The sequence below is a fragment of the Lonchura striata genome, chromosome 3, assembly GCF_046129695.1.
Source record: "Lonchura striata isolate bLonStr1 chromosome 3, bLonStr1.mat, whole genome shotgun sequence".
Taxonomy (NCBI): Eukaryota; Metazoa; Chordata; class Aves; order Passeriformes; family Estrildidae; genus Lonchura; species Lonchura striata.
Window position 1 is genome coordinate 109,616,033 of NC_134605.1, and position 24,590 is coordinate 109,640,622.

The 24,590-nt window shown below is 38.9% G+C and overlaps 1 protein-coding gene across 6 annotated transcripts in view; it reads left to right on the forward strand.

Moving 5' to 3' along the window:
* TFAP2D (transcription factor AP-2 delta) overlaps positions 1-22,036 on the forward strand; it is a 53,306-nt gene extending 31,270 nt beyond the window's left edge. For 5 of the 6 annotated variants that reach the window (XM_021527214.2, XM_021527215.2, XM_021527218.2 and 2 more), the window contains 2 exons: positions 2,649-2,762; positions 16,755-22,036. In XM_021527214.2, coding sequence (XP_021382889.1) covers positions 2,649-2,762; positions 16,755-16,974 — 334 coding nt within the window. In that variant the 3' untranslated portion in view covers positions 16,975-22,036. The remainder of the gene's footprint in view (positions 1-2,648; positions 2,763-16,754) is intronic. The other variant, XM_021527219.3, reaches the window with a different exon arrangement.
* Positions 22,037-24,590: the final 2,554 nt, after the last annotated feature.

Consider the following 24,590-nt stretch of genomic DNA (forward strand, 5'->3'; position numbering starts at 1 on the left):
CATCTGGCTCATTACACTTCTCTGATACCTGGTCCTTGGACACCTGGAAACTCTGCCACTCTAGGAATAAATCAGATTCATGGGGTCACATTTGCCCCACTCTTGCACTTAACACCAGGCATTTGCTTCGGCCACTGGTAGGGATCCTGGCCTGCATGGGTTCTTGTTTTGACCCAGTACAGATTTTTTTCTCTTTTTCTGGTCATATATTGGATGTCTCCTATGCAGGAGTGACCAGGACTATTTTTATTAATCTGTGCCCCTCTATGACAGCACAGCCATGTTCTTTTGCTTTTTCAAAATCACAGTCCAACTCAGCAAAAAACTGCCAACCCCTCTCCCTGTCACCACCCCAGGTGATGTTTTACTGGTAGTGGAGGCTCTGAGACACCACTTTGCCTAGAAATCCCCTTGAAAAAAAGAAGTAGGTTACTGCCTTTTACAGGTTCTCATGTATAATAAAAAAGTTTTTTTCCTTTCTTTCAATCTGCCAACATTCAGTAAAGACTTTTGACACGTGAAGATAGAAGGGAACTTAATTGCACACTTGGTTCTGACACTTTCCTTTGTTAAAATAAAAGAACTTTTAAGATGAACTTTTTCAACAGGTAGAAAGTAGAGGTTGGAGGAAGGAGAGAAGAGCAGTGCTGACAGGGCCGACTGGGGATAGTGGATTGTTTAGAAGCCAAAATGACTGACTGTTTTCAGTTGTTGAAAGGAACTGTTTTTCCTCTGAGGACCTGATTCATTAAAACTGTATGCTGCATTTACATACATTTCTGCTGAATACCTCTCTTTGCCTGAAAGGCTGGGCTGATGCTGTCTTTTCAAGCAGTCGGTGTCTAGGTCCATGCAGATGACAAGCATTTAGAGAAATCAGGCTTGGATGGGGTCCAGCAGCACAGCAGGAAATTGGTTTCTGCATCTCCTCTCAGTCAAGAGAGAGCTATCCAAGATCTGTTCCCAGCTTGTATCACTGTGATAAAGTGAAGGGCAAAACCAGCTTAGCACAGTTTTCTTGCTGATAACTCAGCAGTGAAGGACTTTCCAAAGACCAACAAGCTGAGTTTACCCACTTTTTCCATTATACCCATATCCCAAAAGACAGGAGTTACACGGTAATAATGAAGAACCCAAACTTTATCTAGGACTAGGTGTGCAATGAGTCTCCTAAGAGGACCAACAGAGTTGCTCTTTAGTATTAGAAACTGCCCCTAGGCACAGTGATTGCATCTATGCCACCAGAATAAACCACACACACTCTGAGTCATCAGATTGCAATTGTCCAAGTTACTAACATGTTAGAATGGCTCATTGAATTCTCACAGATATCTTTTGGGCAAGTCCTGGGGGACAGCCCACAACAGGATTAATTTTCAGGAAGCCACAGGATTTAAGAGACCAGAGGAGAATAACTTATGGATGCTATCTGATGGTGACAAATGGTCTGCAGATGTGAGGGCGACATTTGTCACTCTACACTTCACTGGGTGGCACCATTACCAGGCTACACATAGTCACTAAGACCAGTACCAGGTCAATCCAATAAAGATCAGGGCCCTAGCTGAGTGTCCTGATTATCTGGAAGTGATCATGCCCTCCTGATCCCCCTTTAGTTCGTTTATTTCCAATACAGGCAATGGAGAACTCTGTGCTAATTTGGACAGATTCCCTTTCTTTTTTTCAATTAACTGAATCATAAACCAAGGGAAAGTAAGTGATGTCTGTTCACTCATGGTCCGGATAATTATTTTCTGAGAACATGAGCTAAATAGAACTGATTTTGTTTCTTTTTAAAAAAGTTCATTGGCACAATATTTTTAGTTTAGATTTGTTGGTACGATATTTCTAGGCTAGTTTACAAAGAACAATGCAACAACACAAGAACACCCAGCCTTATTTTCTGGGATTTCCTAGTGCTAGGTCCTATATAGAGGAATTCCAGGGAACAAATAACCCCCCAGATGCTGAGGCATCCTGAGAAGCCTCAGGGCAGACTGAGTGGGAGAGGGAAAACAGGAAGACCATCCATCCTTTACAAAGAAGATGGGCTACTATGCTGGTGGGAGACCAGAGCAGACTCTGAATTCTCCCTACAAGGGGTCCTTCTTTCACAACCCCTTTGTCTTAAGGGTTGGGAATCAAGAAGGCAAGTCCAAAATATCCAGGACTTCAACATGCAGAAAAAGCAGTACCCACAATGAACACAAGCCCATGTACAAGTACTGGTGTATTTACACAAACTAAATAATAGAGTAATTTACACCTTTCAGGTATATTCTAATGCTAGTTCACCATTTCCTTTAACCATAAGGCTTGCTGCCAATGTAGGTGAGCTAAGCCAGACTTAACACTGCTAAACTGGGTCCTATTCAGGGAAAAAAAATCACATTTTAAAATGTTAATATTAATATGGTTCCACAGGGAAAATATTCCTGTTCAAGAGATTCTGTATGTTGCTGGTTCTGAGAATTTGGGGCAGGTAAGCCAGAGATGGATTTGTTTATCTTTAATTTCTATAACAACACTTCTGCCAAGCAATTCTGCTATGAATGAGATCACTCAGGACAAAGGGGAAGTGTTTTGGGAATCAGCTTTATGGGAAGGATTCCACCTGTTTTATTGAAGGAGTTCCATTTTCCTTTTAGACAAATATGTAAAGAATTCCAAGACCTCCTAAGTCAAGACAGATCACCCCTCGGATCCTCCAGACCGACTCCAATATTAGACCTCGACATCCAGAGACATTTAACACATTTCAGGTATGATTTTGAAAGAGGAAACTAAAAATCCATACAGTTGATTTAGACTGCATATAATGTTTTAATGGTATTTGTTCCCTTACCTAAAAGATATGCAAATAATTAATTAACATCCATAATCCCTGCTGAGTGTGCCTATTAAAAATGCAGGTTTGCCCAACAATGTAGTTCAGGTTTGCTGCATTCAACTTCAACCTGCTTCTAGGACCACAATCTGAGTTTGAATAAGATATTTTCTGCATCTACTGGTCAAATCTCCCCATCTGGCCAGAAATTTGTCTTGCTTTCAATGTGAGACAAATCACAGTTTACAAATGGATGGTCCAGAATCTCAAATTCTGAAGCAATATAAATTAACCAAAATAGAAATAATAGGAAGAAGAGGTTGCATCCTTTCCAATTAAATAAATAGTTCCAGAAGTTTCTCCATGCTACTGAGATCATTTGACAATGTCTTACCAGGACCATTTTATTAACTCCTTGGCTTCCAAAGCAGGCTGGCCTTAAAGTATATTACCCACTAAAACAATTTTATTACACTAATTTCTGAACAACACGCTGGAAAAATCTGGGAGAATGAAAGCTGACTCACACTAAAAAGCCAGACTAATTACATATTTAGACTCAGTTATTGAGCAATATTTAACGTACTGGTTTAAACAGGCTTAGAAGCTGTATTGAAGACAAAGACCCATGGTACATGCACACCAAGTCCAAACTTCATTAGAATTTTTGCCTAATTATGCATAAATGTGTATAGATGTTTTGGGGTCGCAAAGATTTATTAGCTCATGAGTTGCTGTGCAATTTCACATTTTTGCTTTAGGCAATGTGTCAGGTACAGTCAGGAGTGATGTGGGATCTTCCAGAGGGCCACTTTGAAATGGTGGGGTCATCTCAGATATCTATCAAAGATAAGTTGGATGAAACATCCTGGAGGTGCTCCTGTTTTTCCTCAGGCCACAGAGAAGAATGTATGACTCGCTGAGGCTACCAATTGTTAATTCTTTCCATCCACTAGCTAATATATGAAAAAACATGAAAAGAGCTGTCCCAGAGAGTTGTTTACAGACCATAATATTAAGCAAGTTTCATAGCCCTATAAAGGCTTAGAATTGTGCTGTATATTCTTTAGCACAACCAGCTGAGCCACTCTTCTTTTATTGGCTGGACCAACAACTTCTGCATCCCAGTGTCCCAACATCTGTTAGTTACTAACATTCTGATAGGTGCTATGATAACTAATGTTTAGTCTCTCAGACTTTGGGTGGAATCCCAAAAATACCCACCATCCTGCTTCTTCCATACATCTGTTGAGACATGGAGAGGCAAGGGTAATTCCCCATCCACAAATGAACACATTCCTGATATTCCTGTTTATTCTTACACACATCTGTGTGCATTCTACCTGTGTAAGAACACATCTGGACAACCCCACTCCTATTTTCAAGCAGTGCTTTGCATGTGCACACACTGAGCACTCAGGTGTGCGTATATTTTCCATAATACACACTCCAAAACACCCAGCTACATGAACACATCAAGAGAAACATCCTTATTTATGCAGAATACTCATAGAGGGATTTTAATGAGCTACCTAAGCTTGTGGAAAATAATTACCTACTACCTGTGCACAGAGGAAATGTGATACAAGGTGGCGAATCCCCAAGGTCCTGTGTTTAGAGTAGAAATAGCAGTCAGGATAAAATGCTGAAGGCTTCAGCTACAAAACTATCAACTGATACAGCTGCATCCTTCCTTCTCTGATGCACATCAGTAGTTGGAGGGCAGAGCTTCTGCAGGCAGCTCCTGGATCAATCAGCACTTTCTTCCATGTGTGTTGCAGAGCCTAAGTGTTGGACTGAAGATGGGCACCTGGAGGAGCACAGGTCTTGATCCTACTCAGGGTCTTCCCTGGACTTAAATCAGAGTCTTCTCTGATTATGAGGCTGAGACCATATTCCTTTTCCAGCAACTGTAGAGATGCTGGGGTCAGATCAGCTTCTGACCTGAACTTCTGACTCTGCTCAGATGTCTGTAGGAGCCTCCATGCAGCCATCTGGACATCTGCCAGTGCCCAGGAATCTCACCTGTTTAGCTTGAGAAATCTGAATTAAACAGGTCTAACGTAGATATCTTCATCAGTGTAACTAGAACTTCTCTCTAAACTCCATTGGCTGAACAGTCTGGTCTAGATCTCCACCAGAATGGGAGATTAGCTAACCAGTACACACTAGACATTTACATGGTGGACAGCTAAACTTTATGTAGGCTAAAATAATCATTATTCCCATACTCTAAATCCATCCGTCTTCACAGCCAGATCATCTCAGCCCCTACTACCACTACAAACTACTGGTTTGAGTTGGAAGGAACCTTAAATCTCATCTTGTTCCAGCCCCCTGCCATTGGGGAAAGTAAAGAGTTCCTTAATGTCCCTTCCAACCCAAACCACTCTATGATTATATGATGTGGTGAAATCTTCAGAAATCTGAAGAGATTTTTTATGACCATAAAAAAATCAGAGGATGTCTATAATATCTATTATTTAAATAAGTTCTAAGATATTAAAAGACTTTTTGAAAATCTGCAACATCGGATATCTACAGTGTATTTGATCCAGCTTCTACTACATTGGGGTGAAAGGAGGTTTTCTTTAGGAATAAATTTCCCTACAGCTGTTCGGTGTAGTTGTGTACTCCACTTTCTCATGATGTTACCTGTTCTATGTTAATTGTTAAGACCAGGGTTCACAGCCTGACACAGGTCAGATAGAAGCAGTTTTTTCCCCGTTTCCTCTGTTTTGAATTTTCAAGTTCATGCTTCTCTCTGAGTCTTTTCTACTGAGTCTTAGTTCATAGAGATCTGTAAATGTTTCCAACCTGAAGTACATGATAGTCCCCATGAAGGGATCAGAAGTGCTGGGTTTGCTCAAACTCCAAACTCAAATTTCACACAAAGTTCAAAATGGGAAATCTTCAAAGGAACTGCCAGTGAGCCTGAGAACTGCTGGATTTTTCACAACCTTATGCAAAAAATCAGAGGGTCTTGTACACCTCTGGTACACCCCTGTTTTTGCAGCCGCTGTCTTGAGATGTTCATCTGACCTGAATTCAAAAAAACGCAATGATTCATGAGTAATGATTTTCCAATATTATTCAACCATGAACAGACAACTCAAACCCTTAAATTTATAGCAGCAAATATTGTGCACTACCTGAGACAGGGTCATTTATGCTTTTTCATTCAACTTGTCTCCCTTTTCAAAACATTTTAGAGGCTCTTACTGCAGAGAAATTACATTGATAATTTCACTTATCAGTAGGTTGTCAAAGTTCAATTGATAACCTCAAATAACTTCAAATATATTGGTATTAACAGATAAAAGTAGTGTCAGAGAGCAGGCATTGGCCATCTTCATTTGCAGAATTTCTGTGGTTTTTTCTCCCTGGTCTGACTAGCACTAACCCAAATTATTCCTGGACAGAGTGGTACATATATATCACCATAAAAGTGTAAGTTTAGAAAACCTGGAAGCATCAGACCTTATTACAGCCCAGTCAGGTGCCTTGCCTGTGTTATAAGTTTAGATTTAGGGAAGTCCTGCCTTGCCAGGGCTGGATCCCAAATCTCACAGTCTAAGTGTTGGGATAGCTCAGATTTCCAAGCATTGTATAAGTCTGCATTCAAGAAGAGGTGATAGGTTGTAGGGCTGCCCAACCTGTCCTTCAGCTCTTCTTTGAGCTGGAAATGTTGGAAGACACCTTAAAGATTACCTTGTTCCAACCTCTCTGCCATTGGCAGTGACACCTTCCAGACCAGGCTGCTCAAAGCCCCACTCAACCTAGTCTTGCACACTTTGAACAAAAATAATTATTATTTGAACAAAAATAATCTTCTGGGTTGTATCTGGTCTAAAAGTCACCACAGTCCCAGTTTCTGAGCAAAAATTAATTATGAAGCCATGGAGCAAACAAAAAAACCCTGGAAAAATCCATTTCCATTACTAAGTGCTGAGACTTTTTGTCCAGACAAAGCAGCTCTTTATTGTCCTCTAAAGGCTGATCTGTGAAAAGCACTTCTGAGTTTACTACAAAAGAGAAATGTCAGCATATCAGTACCAGAAAAGAACCTGAAATTTTCTATAGCTTTAATGAGAGGAATCAGTTTTTCACACACTTTACTTTCAAAGTGGAGAGAACATAAGGATCATCAGGAGAGTAAAGAGTGAGAAGAGCAAGAGGAAAAGAAAGATAAGTGAAAATTAAAGAGAAAAGGAAAGTACTTACATAAAACTTAGTTTCTTTTAAAATACCTTCTATTGCTTAAAATTCAGAGGGTTTTTCCCCAGAATCCCACAGAATCATGTGAGGCTTCTGTGTATGTGTACATGCACCTGAGTATGGAAGAGGGAAAAGCTGGGGAGTTAATTTCTCATGAAACTTAAGCCAGATCCAAATCCTACAGGAATCAGTAAAGCTGATGTTTCATCTCCTTTTTTGTTTTTTTCAGAACATTTCAGGCTATATAAATCTTTCTTTAGCATTATAATGTTTAGAGATAGCAAAAAGATAGGTGTAAGCAAAACATATATAAGACATTGAGAATAATTCACTTTAGAAAAGCCCAGAAATAAAAAACCAGGGCAATCATGACCTACAGCAGGTAAAGACAAGTCTGGCTGGAGACACAAGAGCTCTGACATACACATGCATAGATCTTATGGCACAGGTAGCTATGAGGGGAGATGGTGAAGGCTTGGATAACCCCCAACAACATAATTCTGCCTCTAAATCAGCAGAGTTGGATAGTGACATTGCAACCAACAGGATCTTCTGCTGGATCTGGAACAACATTGACCAACAGAAACATTAAACCCCATCCTTTTCCTGTTAGGGCTGTACAGGTAGATCTGAGGCATGTAAGTATGGGAAATATCTATAATTCCATATCACTCGTATCTGTGGTATTTTTGCACTACCCACATGCTTAGTGCATCCAGCCCTCTCCAGAGCAGAGAACCAGACCAGATAAACCAATTATTCTCTGTTGTAGAGATTTCTGCTGTGAAGAGGGGAAGTGTTTCTGTCACATTCAAAGAAGAAATGAAGACAGTCAGAAATTAAGACACCTCAAAAGATACACAAAAATTGATCTAATGAACTGTGTGACTTTAGACCTGGACACTGGACCACAAATGTCTGTAATGTTTGGATGCTTCTATGGTTCCTTGAATGAATTTGGCCAAGAACACCTCTTTCTGTCCCAAACAATTCCCAGGTGCTGTTCAGCCTTTTCTTGGTTGGAAGCTTAGGTATGACCACTGCTTTCAGGTAAAAATGATTGATTGATAGAGATTGGGCCAGGCTGTGACATGTCACTCATAACCTGAGGAATCTCTGTATTCTCACTTTGCTAATGCAGCTAAAGGTGAACCAATAGCATTTCTCAGCTTCAGTTTAAGAGCCTTAGAGTGATTCACCTGTCTGGTGGTTGCAGAGACCTAGGGTCATTTTAGATGTGAAGAGACATCCTCTTTTACATGCGTCTTCCACTCAGATCAGCATTTAGGGTATCCCTCTAATTGGACCAAATATGCAAGTCAATAAGTCAGCAATTTAAAAATATATATATATTTGAGATAATATTTCTCTCCTGTTGGAGAGAGCACATACCTTCTTCTCTCTTCCATTTCATTGTCATATCTGAGTTTCAGCCAGGAACCTGAAAGTCTACCATGTCTTCATGTCTTTGTCTTCTTAACCTGCCCTTACGTCAGAACAGTTTTGCTGTTTGTTTGTTTGTTGAAATTTTTAACAGAATTCTTTTCTTGGTTACCCAGAATCTTGTATAACAGAGATAGCAGAAAACCCATCCAAAATGACCCACATTCTGTGCTGGAATAGCAAAGCCACAATACATAAACCTTTCAAATAGAAGATTTTCTGAGATTATACTTGCGAGATCTGTGTCTGTGTCTTGGTTTATATATACAGACTCCCTGACCTCCTCAAACACCCTCCTAGCCTCATTTTCTCCACTTGTAAAATTTGGTATAGATACACCTTCTACATTTGCTTTTGGGACACTTGTGTCTCTAAGAATCTGTGGTGTTTGGAAATTCCAGATATCTTACTAATGCCATCCATCATACAGGGGGAGGATAATATCCACTGATTACTGCAGTTGTATTTGATCCTTTAACTTCAAGGCTGCATTTCATCAAGATGCAAAATCACACCCAGATCTTCTATTTTATATATAAAAGATAGACACAGCACAACAGCAAAGGGAAAATTACTTTCTTGTAAGTGACACTTCTTTCACTGCAGAAACCTTATAAAAACAGACACACAAAAAGTAATAGGTTCAGAATACTAAAGTTAGGTAATGAAAGCAATCAGCATCCTCATGGATTATTCTGTGTTCTGTCGAGCCATCCAGCTGATATGAAACACCCTTCCTGTGAAACTGTTTGAGACAAGAGTTTTGTCGCTCAGCTGCTCGCTGAGCCTGGAGCTGTCAGCCTCCTGCCAGTGCCTGGCATCATGCTGACGAGGTGACACGAAAAGTGACAGACAAGAAACCAGAATCTCAGACTTTGGGAGCAGTGAGAAAGTAACATCCTTCTTTCCTAAGGGGAAAACGGAGCATTGAAACAGGTTTTGAAGCTCAGCTTGTTCTTTAAGCTGTAGCAAGAAGCCAAGCCCAAATACTGACTTGTGGGGTGTCTTCAAAGATGTGCTCATCCCCTTTTATACATTGTTCTCTCTTTTTTTTTTTTTTTTTTTACACTTCTTTCCTTATCAGGAGGTAGAGCAGCTTCTGTTGTAATTCCAGTGATCTCAGTTCACAGCAGCAGCCTCCTGTTTGGATGCAGGGACTGGAAGAAGCCTGGTGCACAATGAAGTTTATGGTGAAACACCTCTGGTGCCCTCTAGAGTTCCCTGATTTCCAGGAGCTCCCTCAATTTTTGGATTTTGTTAACTTAGAGGAGCAACACTGGTGCCTAGTGCTGAGGCACTAGAGAGCAATAAATTGTTTAATTCCTTTTTACTTTTTTTAAATTTTATTTTTACTTTTTTCCCCTCATCTCTTTATTTACCTTAACTGTCAGAGTGCCTTCTTCTGGGATCTTTCCCTCACTTCCTTTCCAAGGGACTCCTTCTTTGATCTTTCCACATTTTGTCCTGCTCTCCTGATGAACTAAATCCTTTCTAATTTCTAATATTAAAGGTTTTTGTAATGGGTTGTGTGATACCATATTCTCTTAAAGTCACAATCTATGTAGTCAAGAAAACAGAAAATCTGTTTTCTTTTTTTATCTACTTCATTAAAAACTACATTCCATAATCACAGGAAAAAAATATACATTCATTAAAGAAGCTAAAAAATCTTGGGGGTGCTTAGATTTTCAACACAGCATTTAAGATTTCTTAAAGCATTTAAAGCACTCTTGTGTTTCCCAAAATAAAAAGGAATGCTCTCCCCTCCTTTCCAAATTAAAAGGCTATGAAATTGATTGCACTTTGTCATGAGCAGGTTTATAAATGTTAATTCTTGGTCTTTCTCATTTGAGAAGGGCAATAGGGCTTCTCAGCTACATTTCCTAAAGGAAAAATTTATGGATAGTAGTAAATGGAATGAACCTCATCTGCTCCTTTGCCTTCCCATAAAGTAAAGTTGAACCACTAAATGTTTTAAACTTTGGTCTACAGTTCAGAAACACTTCACAGTTTTTGGAAGTTGCAGGTCTGTTGCCTGGGCAATTCTTAAAGTGGAAAATGAGTTCCAAAGTCTGAAATTTACAGATACGAAATAGAGCATCTTAAATTTGGGGCATCAGCTTTAATGCTCTCCTCCTATTTTCTCCTTGGCTTTTACACATGGTAGAAGGAGATCCATCTGCTTAGGAGGGCATGTCCTTAATACACTATGAACAGAAGGAAAACATGAGGGCCTTGTTTGAAGGCAACTTCTGTACTCTTTGCTGCTCTGACACTATAGACTTCTTATCCCTGTGATATACACTGCCCATGTTCTGATTTTTGACTCTCAGTCTAAGTCGTGTCATGGTTAGACCTTCTGACCCTCTGAAGTTATCACCATTTAACTTTCTAGGCAACCTTCACAAGAGAGACCTTGAAATCAACAGAAGCACCTCAAAATCAGTATTGTCACCTCTATATTCAGATGTCACTTGTGTCAGTGAAGACACAGAAATATTTTATCATTTCCTTTACAGCCATTAAACGTCATATCAAATCTTACCATCAGTCATCAGCTATGTGCTGTTGAATTTGGATAATCATGGAGTTTTCACAAAGTTCTGAGAAAATCTGACCAATAATGTCAAGGTTGCTTTGTCTTCTTCATTATTATTATTTTAAAGGGCTTATTTATTTTAAATGAGGGTGTAATAACATTCAGTGCAGATGGCCTCTTCTCTCCCCCACTGAGAGGGAAGCTGTTTCTTTTGCTTCATGTCAGAGCTTCACCAGCCTGGGGTATGGAGGAGTCCTTGAGGTGGTTGCCAAACAAGACTCCAAGCCTTCAGGCACACTTGGATCTTTCCACTTCTAAGTAAGGCCATCATTAAAACATGAGCAGACATAATTGCATCATAGCACTGGGCAGAATTACAGGCAGGTCTGGATGTCCTTAAGCACCAGGCTTTGTAATGTGTTGGCCTGATATTCATTGCCTTTTTCTGCACCTCTCCAAAACCAGAATCAAAGATTTCAGCCTTGCCTCTCAGAACAATAAAGTTGGTTTATAGGAGCTGTAGTGGGATGCACTACAAAGCTGAGAATACCCAGAAGACTCCATTATGAAACCAGCATGTTTAATTTTAGGCTATAAACCCAAATGAAAGTATGATAATGAAAGCAACTCCTTTCATAGGTGTGGAGTGTACCAAAAATGAACCAATTTCAGTGTGAGCTCAATTAGCCTGGAAAATCAGGCAGCTAAATTTGACTTTCAGGAAGCACATTTGAATGCTTTGCCATTAATCTTGTCTGTTATGCTTGATTTAAATGTAAAATCAGATCAGATTTTTCTCCCAAACTTGAAACTTACTTTCATCAGCAAAGGGAAATTATCCAACTTATTTGAATTTTTCAGAAACTTTAACTTGCAGAGAAGTAAGGACCACCAAAATTAGAGCAAGGGGAATTACTGATAGAAATGTAAGATAAAGTAGAGGATAATATCTCTTGGCCTTTTTATGCTCATTACCTAAAGTGAGCCTAATAAAATACACCCTCATAGGAGCTTGGCAAGAAGGGCTGGTTAGAAATTTTCTATAAAATTATTTCTCTTAATAAGCTTCATGGGGAAATTAAAAGGCTCTGCATATCCCCATTTGTGGAGAAGGATCTATTAATCAGGAACTGAAAGCAGAGTTACCACGAGACTCTGCAGCAACATTTCACTAAAAAATTGGCTTTTAAATAGGAAGTGTAAGTCTATGTTGGTGAGAGCCGCCATATTTAATGATTACTGGTAACTAAAAGGCTAAACTATAAAGGAAATAGACCCCTTACTCACTCCAAAACATTCTTTTCCTATGAGCATTAATTTTTAAACCAGAAGTTTTAGATTCTTCTCTGGATCAAGTAGCAATATCTTGATGCTTTTATGTAAGCTGGATGTCTGAGCTTCTTATGTAGTCAAAGAAGATCTAGGGTAAGATATAACTGAGCCTTTTTTAGTGTTATTAACTCATCCATCCACTGCTGCTTTAAAAGGGTCCTGCTGGTATTATTACCTGTCCACATGACATAGATGTCTGGGTACCCCAGAACATCTGAAATAGCACTCAAATCACGTTTTTTATTTAGGCTGGAGCCCTCAGTGTAGCCAGGAGAATGGTGAAGCTCACCATAAAGGAGACACATCTATTTAATGTGATAATTCATTCTCCATACTTCTGTGACTGTATTGAACAAAGCCCCAGGGCTCAATTCATTTTTGTAAACACTTTGAGATACACAAGGGTAACCTGCCCAGCATTAAAACATCTAGAAGCAGGCTGGACTTCAGTCCTATAACATTTCCATCAAATCTGTGAAGTGTTCCAAGTGTCAAAGGACACATCAAATCTTTGTAGACTCTTACAGACAGGAAACTACATTAAGTTTGTTTTGGTGGTAACGGGAGTTTGGCACTTTTTGATATTTACACCTACAAGTTGGCACCAACACTTATGTACCTTAATATCAGATTTTGTCCCATTCTGGTATTTTCTACAATCTTGTTCAGCATTTCAGAACATTAAAGTTTGTTTCTTCCCCTAGAGATCATTTCCGAGAAAATCCCTCTAAGTTTTGAAAGTAGTATTTCCACTTTAGTTCTCAGGGTCTACTGAGCTGTCAAACGAGCACAGTATCATTCATTTTGTGACCAAATTGAAGGTTTCAAAAATTGTAGGCCATAAAGTTTATTTTCCATTTAATCCTATATTAAACTTACTGTTTACTTGACCTTCTCATTTTCTACAATGCCCTGAAAGCAGATTGTAACCAGGAGGGGGCTGGTCTTTCTTCCCAGGTAACAAGCGATAGGACATGAGGAAACAACCTGGAGTTGAGCCAGAAGTTTCGATTGGATATTAGGAAAAGCTTAGCTGAAAGGGTGGTCAGATATTGGAACAGGCTGCCCAGGGAAATGGTGGGTTCACCATCCCTGAAAGTGTTCAATAATCATGTGGATGTGGCTTTTGGGGACATGGTTTAGTAGTGGGCTTGGCAGTGCTGGGAGAACGGTTGGACCTGATGATCTTGGTGGTATTTTCCAAACTGAATTATTCCATGATTATATGATTTGCATCTCCTGGAAATGCATGCATGCATGAATGAATGAATGAATGAATGAATGAATGAATGAATGCAGATATTTCCAGCTTCTATAATACATACACTAGTTTATTTTACTTGCAAGATCATAAAGAGTTTTTCATGTCTCAGTATAGTCAGTTCCCTAAATCAGGACATAGAAAGGTCACACAAGCAGTGTAAAAATCAAGCAATAACATAACTAGTAATGATACCTTTGATTTCTTTTTTCTTGTTTATTGTTTCTGCAAAGTCCATCACATTTTCATTTCTCTGGACTTCTGAAGGTCAAAAATTATGATAAAATGCAACACAAAATCATTAAATCACCTGACTCCTAAAAGTGACTTCAAAGGGCTTAAAATACTCATATATGCTACTGCTGATCTAGTTTTTACAGCTATTTAAAAAAATATTTACAATGGTTATGATTTTTTATATTTTTTGTATGCCAGGCATACCTAAAAAGAAAATAAAATTAAACTGAGGTATGTTTACCTCTTTGCAATGCTAAATTATAAAGACCCAGATATTGATACAAGTTCAAACTTCAAGCATCCAGACTTTATGTGGTATTATTAATTGATGTTTGCAAAATATTGCTTGTAAATATTTAAGTATAATTTTCCTCACATTACTAATTGTGAATAAATAAAAATTCCTGCTTTGAAAAGTGTCTGGAGATTTATGGATAAATGATCTAAATGCTAGTTATTTGGAAATAGCCTTTTGGAGACCTTTTATAAAAGACTATGCCACTCCCAGTCTGAAATGAAGACATATTTCCATATTTAGCACTCATTTTGGTTAGAATTCACATATTTTTTTGTGTGTTCCCTAAGATACCAGCTTTCCTATCAAATAAGTTTCCCATGTCTAGCAGACAGACAGGTGACCTAAAAAAATATCTTGAAGCCTTTTCCGTCTGGGTTTTTTTGATACTTACAACATCCTATCAATTGTCCATGCCCTGTAAAATCCCCTTAGTCCCTACATTTTCACTTTTTTCCAAAAAGCCTAGAAAGACTGAGAAGGAAAAGTGCAGAGGAAACAGGTCACTGAAGTGAAATATTCATATTTCTAACCCTCACATGTGTCTCTGCATCAGATCAGGATTTACTGATGTGGTGCCCAAGAGAGCCAGAGAGTCACTGTAGGGACAAAATCTTGACCAGCAGGGAATGGGAAATAGTTATTTTTCCTTGTCAGAATCACTGTGATGTGGATTTTCCTTCCCTTCACCCAAACCAATATAAAGTATTGATTTCTCAAAAATGCCCACAAACTCAAAAATTAGCTTCTGTTCCTTTCAACTTCTTTCTTCTCTGAGTGGGATTAAAATAACCAAAATCACTTTTGAAAATTTCAGTGGCATTTCAATCTTTGAAATCACCTTAAATTTATGTTTCTAAATAAAAACTAAAAATCTGGAGGATTAGGGCAGGGTGTTTTGTTTTCACATACCACTTATCAAAGTGAATCATTATAACAAGGAGAACAACTTGGTTGCCCATAGTAACTTTAGTTTTTTTGGCCCTTTCATGATCATCTTATACTGCACACATAATATTTAGGCAAAAGGAATCAAAATCAACTGCCAAAAAACTGATTTCTAGTGGCATGTCCCATATCCTGTGGTAGTTGGGACATCCTGCAGTCTTGCATCCAGCTCTGGGGTCCCCAGCACAGGAAAGACATGGAGCTGTTGGAGCAAGTCCAGAGGAGTCCATGAAGATGGTTAGAGGGCTGGAGCTGTTCTGCTGCAAGAAAAGGCTGAGAGGATTGGGATTGTCCAGCCTGGGGAGGAAAATGCTCTGGGGAGGCCTTAGAGCCCTTCCACTACCCTAAGAGGCTCCATGGTAACTGAACAGGGACTTTGGATAAAGGCATAGAGTGACAGGAAGGGAGGAATGGCTTCCCACTGATAGAGAGCAGAATTAGATAGGATATTAGGAAGAAATTCCTCACTTTGGGGGTGGAGAGGCCGTGGCACGGTTTCCCAGAGAAGCTGTGGCTGCCCCTGGATCTCTGGAAGTGTCCAAGGCCATGCTGTACAGGGCTGGGAGCAACCTGGGATAGTGGAAGGTGTCCTTGCCCATGGCAGGGGCTGGAATGAGATGATCTTTAAGATCCCTTCCAACCCAGATCATTCTGGGATTCTGTGATCTTCACTGAGATGGTATCCAAGAAATGAGACTTGTGGAAAACTTGCACACTTCTGGATCTACAGGTGGCAGCTAGTAACATTGACAATAAAAATTCAGTGTTTATAAAACCCCCTTATTTAGATATTCAGATGAAAGGTGCAACAGGGCAAATCTATACCACTAAAATTAACACTACAAGGAGGCATCATTAGAACTGTGTTATTTTTGACAATAATTGGTTAGGATTGTTCATTAATTCAGCCTGGCTAAACCAGCCCTATGTGAAATATTTTCTGTTCATCACTTGAGCATGGGTATTGGCCAAGGGTGTTGCCCAGGGTCTATTCCCAACAGGAACTTCAGATCTCACCCTGTGGGATGGTTCATGAATTTAGCAGCATGGATATGCCCAAATCATGCCAATTGTGCTGAGGGTTGGAGATGGTATCCTTGGCTTTGCTGAATTTCCTAGTACAGATGCAGTCATACCTTCATTTAGAATAACCATGTTTAAGAGCTATAAAATCACAGAATCATTAAGGGTAGAAAAGACCTCCAAGATCATCAAGTCAAGTAAGTATGATCCAGAATTGTGAATAAACCACACAGAATTCCTTTTATTTACCCAAGAAGGGAGAGCCAGACTTTATGACACTGGAAAGTTAGCAACGCTGCGGAGCCAAGGGCATGGATTCTGTCTTGGCTTCTCTGCAGTCAATGGCCCTGTGTCAGTCTGCACTTGCTGAGAGTCTGTCTCATGGTGTTCACCAAAAACAACATTTGAAGCTGTATGCAATCTGCTCTTTGGCTCTATTCCTTTCTTTTCTGTTTCTCCCACAGGTAATAAATAGTTTAGGGAGCAAATCTTGAATTTCAGTATAGCAAAATGAGCACACTGTAAACTCCTCAGTGTTTGTGAGCACATTGATATTTATGTGTGTGTGTGTATTTCTTTCCCTTTTTTTTTTTTTTTTTTTTTTTCTCTTCTGTCTCCTTCCCATTTGTAGTTTGATCACTCATGGTTTTGGAACTCCTGCAATATGTGCTGCCCTAAGCACTTTCCAAACTGTTCTCAGTGAAATGCTGAACTACTTGGAAAAGCACACATCGCACAAAAACGGAGGAGCGGCGGAATCCGGCCAAGGACACGCCAACTCGGAGAAAGCCCCCCTGCGGAAAACTTCAGAGGCTGCTGTGAAAGAGGGCAAAACAGAAAAGACAGACTAGCTACATCAAACAGAATCTATTTCGAGAGAGTCTTGCTGCTGATATTTTTTTTAAATATATATATCATTGAGGGCAATTTATCTCCAGTGGACCAAATCCAGAAAAAAAAAAGGGGAGGGAAAAAAGAAAAAAAATAGTAAAAAGAAAATAAAAAGAAAATAAAAAAGAAAGATTAAAACAGAGAGAGCGTGAGAGAGGAAAGTATTCAACCCTAAGAACAGCAGTGTACAGTAATTGTGTGATGAAATTGTCACTTTTTTTAAAATTTATGTTGCTCTAAACTGCTTTTTTGTGCACGTAGTATTTGATTGTTCTGAATGATACACTAACACTGTTTTTTATAAGCACTTCTGGACTTGGCTGAGGCGGCACATTAAATTTGAAGTACTTTCTTCTCCGGCAGCAGAGTTAGGGTCAGTGCATCAGTTGTGGGACACACAGTTCCAGCATCCTGACTTTGCTCTCATGCTGGATAGATTGAAGAAAGGCTTCCTCTGGTCCATTGGAAATGCCTGATCTACTCACCATTGGGAAAACAATATGGAAATCTGGCAAAAGAGGAATTCTTGGGTCATGGGACAAATGAACCATCCTGTACATGGGAATGCACAATAAAGCTGCAATGGAATGAGGCCAGAACCTGTTGGGAATCTGTCCTGACCATTCAAGCTGCAGCCATGGTCTCTCTTCTGAAAAGAGCATGGCAGACTAAAAGGAAAACAAACCTTGATAGTCTCAGTAAAAGCCCTGATCCCTCTGTGAACTTCAGTTTAAATGACAGCATGGGCTTCTGTTCTCTATTTTCTCAGCCCCTGGTCCCACAGCACTCTGCCATACCTGGATCTCTGTTCAACACAACCAGTGCAGGCAATTTGAGTCACCTTTTCTGTTGCCTTGATTTTATGCTGCTCTCTTTTCTTCAACAGCTTGTTTCTGCAGCTTTATTGTCTTTATAAAACCAGCTGAGGTGCAGAGGTCTAACAGAATCCACTCACTGGAAATAAAATAATAAACAACAAATAAGACAGATTGGCTTAGTCCACAGCAGCTGAGTGGTAATAACCTTGCTAACATACTTTTGAAATATTGCTTTACCACCTAGCACACATGCTCAGGCAGAAAACATGGGGGGATATAGTCAGAGCTCAAGATTCTTTGAGTCTAGGGACTTTTTCCAGCACATTCTAACTCCTTCTTCAACAAGACCTTTATTCCATTCTTTTTCTTGTTTCTCTAATATCACTTTATTGAGAAAGTTAGGAAGGAGTAATATCACTGGGAGGGCTTGGTGTGTCCATCTAAATTCTACTTCAGATCAGCAGAACCAGACCTTTTCTTCCATAGGACAATTCAAATCTTTCTGTGGTAAGAAAAATTGTAATTGTCCATGTGTAAATGTTTAGAGCCATTTGAGATGTTTTAGGTATCTAAGACAGAGTTTTGACAGTTGTAACATGAAACCTGTAGGAGAACTGGACTCACCTGGAGGAGGAGCTGGAGAATCCCAGAGACAGCAGTAGATAACTGTGGATAGCAAAAGCTCTCACACACATTTTTACTTCCTAGAAGTTGTTAGCATGGGTTACACCTTGGATGATCAGTTCAGACTAAACCTAAGTACTGTGACAAAGAGCTGCAGTGTTTAGAGCCAGATGCAAGGAATCAAACTGAATTAACAAAATCAGCCTCACCTCTCAAATCATGGAAGGCAATAGAGGGATGATGGCATGATGCTGCTCCTCTCAAAGGCACTAAGGACATTGCCATCACCATGAGAAAACACTTTAGAAAGTAAGGAGTCCCTGATTGTTTATTTAAAGAAATCTGAAAAAAAAAGATCCTGTGCTTTTACCCAGAGTTGTCCTTGCTCAGGGCAGGTGTATAAGTCAGATATCTGCTTTAGTGCTATCACCCTCCTGCATCGAGGGAAACAGGTGTATCTCCATGGGACTCCATCACCTTAACACACCAAGATCAGATAAGTACCTCAAAAAATTTAACTTTATTAAATTAATTTAATGAATTTGTACTGGTACTTCTCGTGAAATGCTAAAATCAAATGAACAGAGATGTCCTCAGCAGAAACATTGTGGAACTGTCCTAGAACATTAAATACTTGAGTGTGAAAGTAGGTAACCATGATTAAAAGTGAAAAGGAAAGTCATTCTGCTTTTTCTATTGCCCAAACTGAGGGAGAAGAAATGGAAAAATTAAAAGTTTCACTGCATCAAATATGCAGATTTGCCACATCTGTAAAATATGTGCTGTAAAGCAATTTAATTTGAACCTCTGTTTCAAGGTGTGGATAAATTTAAATTTGATTTTATTTGGGCAAAAATTATAAGGAAAATGTTTTTAAAATTATTTTCAGTTTTTTCCACTAAAACATGAAAATTTTTGGAAAAGGAGGAATAAAAAGTTGGGCAAATAAATCTATGAACCTGTTGGGAAAGCAGCATTTTATTACCATCAAATTAAAATGCTTAACATTGCAAATAATATGTATACAGCCTTATATGAAATATTTGCCTAATCAGGATATGGTCCAAGGTCCCAACAATAATTTATTTCAAGACTTGTGTCTCTCACTGTTACATAATGATTATGAGTGTCTGCTCTGCAGGCAACAGATTATTATTGGCCCAGATTACCCTTTGCTCTTTTAATAAATCTGAGCACACTTCAAGCCCCAGAACTTCCAGTTTTTGGCTTAATGACCCCTGTATATTTTTGTTAATGGTCTATACAAATCTGATTCTACCTGATTGAACTGCTATATGTTCTTACCATTAAGAAGTTGTTTCTATTTCCATGGCAAGCATCTATTTTTTCCCTTAGTGCATTAGCACGTTTTAAAAGCAAAGCTCTTTTTAAAATGTGGCTACAAGTTTGCTGACATTGGCAGGCTCTCTATTTTTTTCTTTTTAATTGCACTTAATTTTATTGAGCAAACAATAATTATCACTGCCTTTTCTGCAGAACTAGCTATTGGAGCAGTTTGGTGTCAAAATACCTTTTGTTTTCGACATCAATATTTTCAGTGAGGTTTTAAGCAATGAATTCACTGATGTTCCTGTTAAAATCTCAGCCTAGGTTCCCACTTAGATTCCCATGCTGTCCATGGCAACATGCCCATGTTCCCATGTGGTAAATTTAGGGGTTTTATTGTTTTCTTAGTCCCTGTCTCTGTGGAAACATTGCCATCTCAAAACACATTGATGACCTAGATAAACCTGAAGGAAGTTCATGATTTGAAGTTAGTTGGTGCTCTCTGGTGTCAGATTGAAGTATACTTTGACTTGGAAATTTATCTGATCAGAAAAAAGAAAAAAAAATCTTCCTTTAAGAGATTATGGAAGTGTTTATTCAATGTCAAAACCATGAAAGGAGTAGAGAAAAATCTCCAATGTTTCATGGCCAGGACAATGACTCATTATGATTGCTGGACCCCAAAAATTGATTCATAACCCAAGTGCTCTTTGAGCAGTTGGACCCTGTTGTGCTTCAACACATTGCTCAGCTCTGTACGAGTTATACCTCTCCCACCACCAATCTCAAAACATTTTAACATTGAACTTACTCCTTATCCTAAGTCCTGGCACATTTGACTCACAAAGCACAGCTTTTGACTCTTGGATTTATTAGCAAATTACTCATGGTGCAAACACACTGACTAACTACAAATCTATTTTTCTAGAGCAAGGTGTTACTCACTGTGAGTACAAACAGCTCTTGTGCTGACTAAGCTTAGCAGGTGAGTCTGGCAGAGTAGGAGCAGCATTCTCACCTTTGCCCTGAAGTTTGGTTCTCTGTTCACACAGCCCTCATTTAGCACCATCACACGACAAGAGGTAATGTAGTAAAGAGAGTTTTATCAGAAGATGAGAACTGGAACAGAGCTCATGTGGCCTGTTAAGGGGAGGGAACCACAGACAAGCAGTGATGACTCTGCCACCTCCAACTGAAGACTGTCAAGAACTTTGTCCTTTGTGCTGCCATCTTCAACCCTAACTCCTTCTAGGTGTCATTCTGTTGCCTTGGAGAACTGGCAGAAGGGGTGAATTTAGACCTTTCATTTGCTTCCTTTTTAAAGATAAATGCCAACTTTTGTTGGGAAAAGACTTCAGCTCTCCAAATCAACATGGAATCTGCTCTTTGAAGTTTCTCTTTGACTTTTCCTAAAACCAGAAAAATCTGCTACAAAGCAGGCACAATGTATAGTTCTTCCAAATCCTGGACCTCTGTGTAAATATTTCCCCAGTTCATCTCTTCCTTTGGACGTGACTCAGTGGCACAGGCGCAGCTCACAGTTTTGCAGCCAGGCTCAAGAAGGGATGTTTATTGTCCTAAGAGCCAGTTTTAACTTTACAATCTCTAACTGCTATTTTTTGTTTGTTTGTTTGTTTCCTAATACCAACAAGCAATTTTGGTCTTAGATGTATTAGGTATCCAAAAGGGATGCTGGTGAATTTCAAGGTCATTTGACTTTCATTTATCCTTTGGAGAAATAGTTCTGCTGCTCTGATTCTTTATTTCTAAGGACAAGAAGAAACAGCATTAGTAGAAGACACAAGCCTGAAACACAAGGAAGAATCAATAAATTATACAGGAACTGTGTTTATAAAAGTATCCTTTGCCTCTGCCCTCATTTCAGGTTTAACAAGAATTCACATACAGCTGTGTGGGGAATGAGGGAGGAAGATAAAGTCATTTTCCTTTGCCAGGTGAAGGTCGCTTGGAGAGGTCTAATCTTTTTTATTGCTATTCTTTACTTTTCTTTATTTTGTACAATTAATTATGTTCTGTACAGCAGCTGTTGTGATTGTATTTAAATGTGAGTGCGCACTTGGTCACCAACAAACAATGTCCTATTTATTGCTTTGGAGTTTTGGTTTGGTTTTTCCTTCCATTTAATTTAATTTATAATTCAGTGGTGAAAAGCATAATCTTTTATATTTCTATTTCCTATACAAGCTACCTGTTTTACATGAGTCTATGAAGATAATGACCACATTTGATCAAACATTTCACGGCAATAAAATCTATGTTGATTTAACCCTGATCTGTCTGGTGCTTCAAAATAATTTCCATCTCTGAAAAAAAATTATCAAACTTGACCAGGAACAGATCTGTGACATTACAAGAACTAGAATTTTCATCCAACAGGTAAGACATACAAAGCAGAGAAACAATAAAAATATTATTCTGAAATTACAGCAAGGAAATAAATTTATACAGAGATTAAAGTTTGGATTTATTCCACTTAAATGTGGCTATGTTAAATAGTTATTTGGTCTAGAATCTGTTACCCAGATTTAATGTTTTTGTGTAAAGAGGAAGAGCTAATGCAAGGCAATTCATATTGTCCTAAATCAGGAATCCAAACTGGTTAGGATGATTTATATTATATAAGTGGTAGGTTAGATTAGGAAAAGTAGCAGGAGTCCTCATGTCTATTGACTCACAATGGATGCACCCAGGAAAACTTGCTAACCCTTGATATTTAATATTTAGAGGCCCTCAGATGTGCTTTTCCCTTAACTGCGGGAAAGGTTGTGACAATGCTGGCAATTAAATCCTCATCCCCACAGCCTCAAAATAATTATTTAATCTTCTCCCAGAAAATTTACAACAGTTTATTTCCAAGTGCTACTTCAGCCAAGGGTCTGGGCTAACTGCCACTGCTCCCACTCAAGATTTTGATTCCAATATTGTGGCACAAGGCTTGACTCTTTCCAGGAAGAAACAACAGTAATAAAAAAAGTCTTTAGATGTAAACCATATCCTCTTTCAGGTATGACTTAAAGAAACTCTAGCTCAGAGGTTTATCCAAGCTTTCTAAGAACAAATGGATCTAAAATTTTAGTTAAAAAAAAATAAAAAGCAAAATTATGTGATTTTAACAACAATTTTATAGATATATTCACAACTGTTTGGGAACCTGATGACAGTCCATTTTGTGTTGTTTCAGTGCATCTTTCAGAACTGACTTTCTGAGCAATTCTAGACCACTCACCAAGGGTAAAGCTGTAGTGAAAAAAACTTCAGAAGAGTTTCAGATAGAAAAGGAATTTAATTGGGAGGAAGTTCCCACATCTTTAACTTGTTTTATCCAACGATCACCTCTGTTCCCTAACAAATGAACTCTCAATAATTAATATTATCCATGTAATCTTCTAGGAAATACAATTCCCCAGGTGTTACAGTGAATACCTCTAACCAATTCTGTATGTGCTCTTCTCCAAAATCAGAGGAAATGCAACTGTGACATATTCATCAGTATTTTAAACACAGTCACATGAGAGGCTGCCTTTCCTATCTCTCTTCACTTTGGTGTGTTAATTCTTCCACTCAATCCATTAAAACAAAAAGAAGACAATTCCACTGAGATTTGCAGGGGTGCAGTGCCAAGGTACAAGCCAATGTGCAAAAGTAGCCTCTGAGTTGTAGATAGTGCACTATACAAGATGAAAAGGAAAAAATGTAATAGAAAAAAATTAATCTCTGTCAGGTTTTATATGCAAACAGCATACAGAGAGCTTGGGCAAATTTGCATTCAGAATGAGTGATCAGGCAAAAAATGGATCAAACCTGTAAAAAACTGAGTGTCCTGAACTCCTGGAATTAGCAGAGTTGTTCAAGTATGTATGGCAATATTATGCTTTATTTCAACAGTGGAGTTCACACTTATTATAAAGGCTGGGTATTTATACTTTGCTGGAAAATACAGTTTAGTATCTAGGCAGGGACCAAAATCCTAATCTAACAAAATCTAACCTCTTAACTCCTGTTCAGTTTCACCTTCCCATAAAAGAACATGAATAAGAAATTAATGGGAAATTCAAGCCTTAATGGAAAGGGCATTTTGCTCTGGTCAGAGTTTATGTTGTGGAGTTTTTTAATGGAAAGATATTTGAATCAGTGATATATAAATGCATCTCCTGAAGCAAGATGCAAGAAGCAAGATTTGGGGGCTGGCCCTGTCTACCCTGTCTGACTCCCACTGCTCCTCTAGAAGGATCAGGGTTTCATCTGACCTGTATTTGTCAATCCCTTGTGTATATTTGGATTCTCAAGGAAATCTGAAATGCTGGTGAGCATCATCTCTCAGCAAGAATGAATGTACATTACATTTGTCTGTCTGCATGCACAATAGTAATATTTTAGTTCAGAGGCCCCCGCTTTAATCGCCATCTTAATCTGGACAAAAGGAAGCTGAGGGAAGACCTTACTGGTGTCTGCAAATACCTGAAATAAGGTATTAGTGAGGTGGCCATCAGTCTTCTCCCAAGTAACAAGTGACAGGAAGAGAGGAAATAGCTTCCAGTTGCACCAGGGGAGACTTGGATTAGGTATTTAGAAAACTTTAATCATATAAAGTGTTGTAAAGCATTGGAATAGGCTGCCCAGGGACATGGGGAAAATAACATGTGGACGTGTCAGTTGAGGACATGGTTTAGAGGTGAACGTGGCCCTGCTGGTTGGACTTGATTGTAAATATCTTTTCCAACCTTAACTATTCTGTGGTTCTTTGATTCAAAGTCTTAGACTGGCCATGTGATGGCAGGAAGATGATCCCATTACTGCTATCACCCAGAGCTATCTATTTTTCATAT